This window comes from Clytia hemisphaerica, unplaced genomic scaffold (assembly GCF_902728285.1).
Source record: "Clytia hemisphaerica strain Z4C2 unplaced genomic scaffold, Clytia hemisphaerica genome assembly, whole genome shotgun sequence".
NCBI classification, from domain to species: Eukaryota; Metazoa; Cnidaria; class Hydrozoa; order Leptothecata; family Clytiidae; genus Clytia; species Clytia hemisphaerica.
Genome location: NW_027104528.1, coordinates 186,552 through 189,618, shown reverse-complemented (window position 1 = coordinate 189,618; position 3,067 = coordinate 186,552). Strand labels below are relative to the sequence as shown.

The 3,067-nt window shown below is 31.9% G+C and overlaps 1 protein-coding gene across 1 annotated transcript; it reads right to left on the bottom strand.

Annotated features, from left to right (window-relative positions):
- Window positions 1-2,339: 2,339 nt before the first annotated feature.
- LOC136822091 (gastrula zinc finger protein XlCGF67.1-like) lies at window positions 2,340-2,867 on the bottom strand. Its single transcript, XM_067078305.1, has one exon. It carries the CDS (start codon window positions 2,865-2,867, stop codon window positions 2,340-2,342), a length of 528 nt encoding a protein of 175 aa, XP_066934406.1.
- Between the last annotated feature and the right edge of the window lie 200 nt (window positions 2,868-3,067).

The following is a 3,067-nucleotide window of genomic DNA, read 5'->3' as shown; positions in this document are numbered from 1 at the left end:
CACCAAAGTATTGAACCCAAATTATCCATTTTTAAAAGCTAATTTTTCTTTTGCAAGCACATTGTTATGATGTTTAAAAAAATCAATGCTATTAGAGATCATGTGTCACCCTCTGTTTGTCGACTTTACTCTCATTGGATCTCAGCTTTTGTTTTCATTGCATTCTTGACTCACACATTTTTAGTTTTTAGGGATTATTACATTTATGTTTATTATTTCATTACCTTGGAATTTTTAAATTTATGTATATAATTGTAGTAAAACCCATGCTATTACTCATAAGATGTAAATATATAATATTTATTTTTGTTTTGAAACAATTAGATAGAACAGCAAGATTTAAAAGAGAAAGATATAACGATACATTTGAAAATCAATATTTTCCATATCAATCTAGTTTTAAAAGTTTCGGCACTGCATGATCACAGTATTAAGTGCTCGTTTTCTTTACGAATTTTCATGTATAATTTTCTCATTGACCAAATTGTGAGTGACTTTACCCTGACTAACATTTCGGACTACAATTTTACCCATTACAAGTCCAAAAAATTTCTAGTAATAATAATTGTCTCGTTCTCCTAAAATTGAATTTCAAGAATAAGAAATGTTCAGATTATCGCCTGTCATTCAGATTGTTGTCCTTGAACCAAATCGTGCTTTGGGAGAAAAATATTGCGTCTGTGTCTATGTAGAAGGGACTAGCTGGAGTTTTTACAAGCTCTTATTTGATTTGGTTGGTCGTTAACATGTAATAAAAGAATCTTATTACTTTTTCTAAAGAAAGCGTCATCTCTATCACTTTAAATGACCAATTAGTGAAGTATCTTGTAAAAACTCCAAGGCATCTCATGTAGAAACTTGCTTCACTAGAAATTTGCTTCGGGAGAAATTTGCTTCGGGAGAAACTTGCTTCGGGAGAAATTTGCTTCGGGAAAAACTTACTTCGGGAGAAAATGTTGACTCGGGCAGAAGAGAAAAATGGTTCAAAAATGTTGTCGTGCTAAATAGTGAGCTAGGCAAAAAGAAATTTCCACAAAAAGAAATTTCTAAGAAATTTGGTGTTTTAGTTTTTGTGCGTATTGATTTTTGCACACGTTCAAAAATGTTTTTTGCCCGCGTCCTAATTTTCGTGCACGAGCAAAATTTATTTTTCAGGAGGTCAAGAAAGGTCTCAAACCGCACCAAAAAAACGACAAAAAGAACGACAAATTTTCCATCCACAGCCCCGACCCGGATAGAGTGACCACCCCAATGAGGAAGCAAAAATTTGACTTTTTAAATTTCGTGCCGATGGATAGTATCTAGCATTTTAATTGTTTTCGGAGCGCGAGATCAAAAAAAGTAGGTGGCAAACGCTATTCCACATCTCTCAAACCGGTGAAATTGCATATTTTAGTCACGTGACTTTGGTAGGCAATCCTTCCAAACCTCGGCTTCGCTTTTCGAAAAAAGCCGCGGGTCTAGCCCTTCGGGCTTTACAGATCTGTGTCTGAACGCCCTTCTAAAGAAGTAGTCTTATTATTTTTTTCGATTTTTTTCGTCTCAAATTTTTATTATATTAGTCAGATATGAAAAGCCAAAAAACGTCGAAAAGACAAAGCAAGCCGAAAGCATCAACAGCATGATAGAATGATACAATTATTATCATGAATTGTATTTACTTTACATTTGGTATGGCAATTATTTTAATATTCAATTCAAGGAAAAAAAGATCTTTAGATCGTGTTGATTTCATTCGTAATTAGTTTTTATATAAACAGACAATTTAAATAATCAAACTAAAACGGCTGGTTACAAATTACTATCAAAGGTAAAAAGAGCGAAAGTATAAAAGAAAATAGTGTCAAAAATTACATATCATTATTTTTTCCTTCGATTGTCATAATCATGAATTGTATTTACTTGTGAACATTTGGTATAATAAAGAGACAATTTAAATAATCAAACTAAAAAAGCTGGTTACAAATTGCTATCAAAAGTAAAAACAGCGAAATTATAATTAGGTATAAAATGACCTAAAATACAAATAATAAGAAAAAATCATGAAGAATTCGAGCACGCTTCCCAGTATGGGTGTCCCTCACTTTTTTAAACTTTACTTTTTTATAAGAAAATAAGGCTTCAAAAAAATTAAGAACAATATAATAAGAACATTCTAAGTATTTGTAGACACTGAGACGCCAAATTCTTGGGAAATTACATCAAAATACTCAAAAAATGCTGAGAACACTTCAAGAACATTTTTATGCTTCAAAATCCGAAAAGTTAAGAACATCCAAAGGCTTCGAAAATTTCATTATTCTTATAAGAATAAATTATAGTAATAAAAATTGATCCGTCTATCTTCTTGACTCACATTTATTTTGATGTATTTCCTTATATTTCAAAGTCTTGTAACTCTTAAAACAGTATCTACATAACCATATCCTGACATCTCTTCCAGGTTTTTCTTTGCAATTTAGCTTGTGTTTCTTAAACAACCAAGGATAGACAAAACAAGTGTTGCAAGTTCTACACAACAACGGTTTTTTTCCATGGTCTTTTCTTTGATGGAAAAGAAGTTTCTGTTGACTTGGGAACGAACATTCACATGAATCGCAATGTAACAGTTTGCCCATTTTATGAACAGATTTGTTGTGATAAGTAAGACCGTTTTTACTTTTAAACTCTTTTGGGCATTTCGTACATTTCCATAATTCACCTTTATGGACAACTTTCACATGACATTTGAGTTCATAATTTCCACGGAAACGTTTTTCACACATGTGGCATCCGGCTGAACCATCATCTTCGGGTTTATGTTTCAAGATGTGGGATTCTTTTTCATCCATTGATATTTCTTCACCACAAAAGAAGCAGATTGCCATAGTTTGGTTGGTTATAATATTTTATTTTTTTTAAATGTTCTTCTAAAGAGAAAAGAAGGAGAAACAAACGATTAAACATTAAACATCAGTTTTATAAAAATAAGAACAACAGAACAACAGAAAATATTTTCCATTTTTGAGCCTGCCTCAGCTATCATTTATTGGAACCTACACAAATACGTCTAAGAAAACACTGACCA

What these genes read in the sequence shown, in the direction of transcription:
- LOC136822091 (XM_067078305.1), bottom strand. Translation starts at nt 2,867, where the DNA reads ATGGCAATCTGCTTCTTTTGTGGTGAAGAAATATCAATGGATGAAAAA.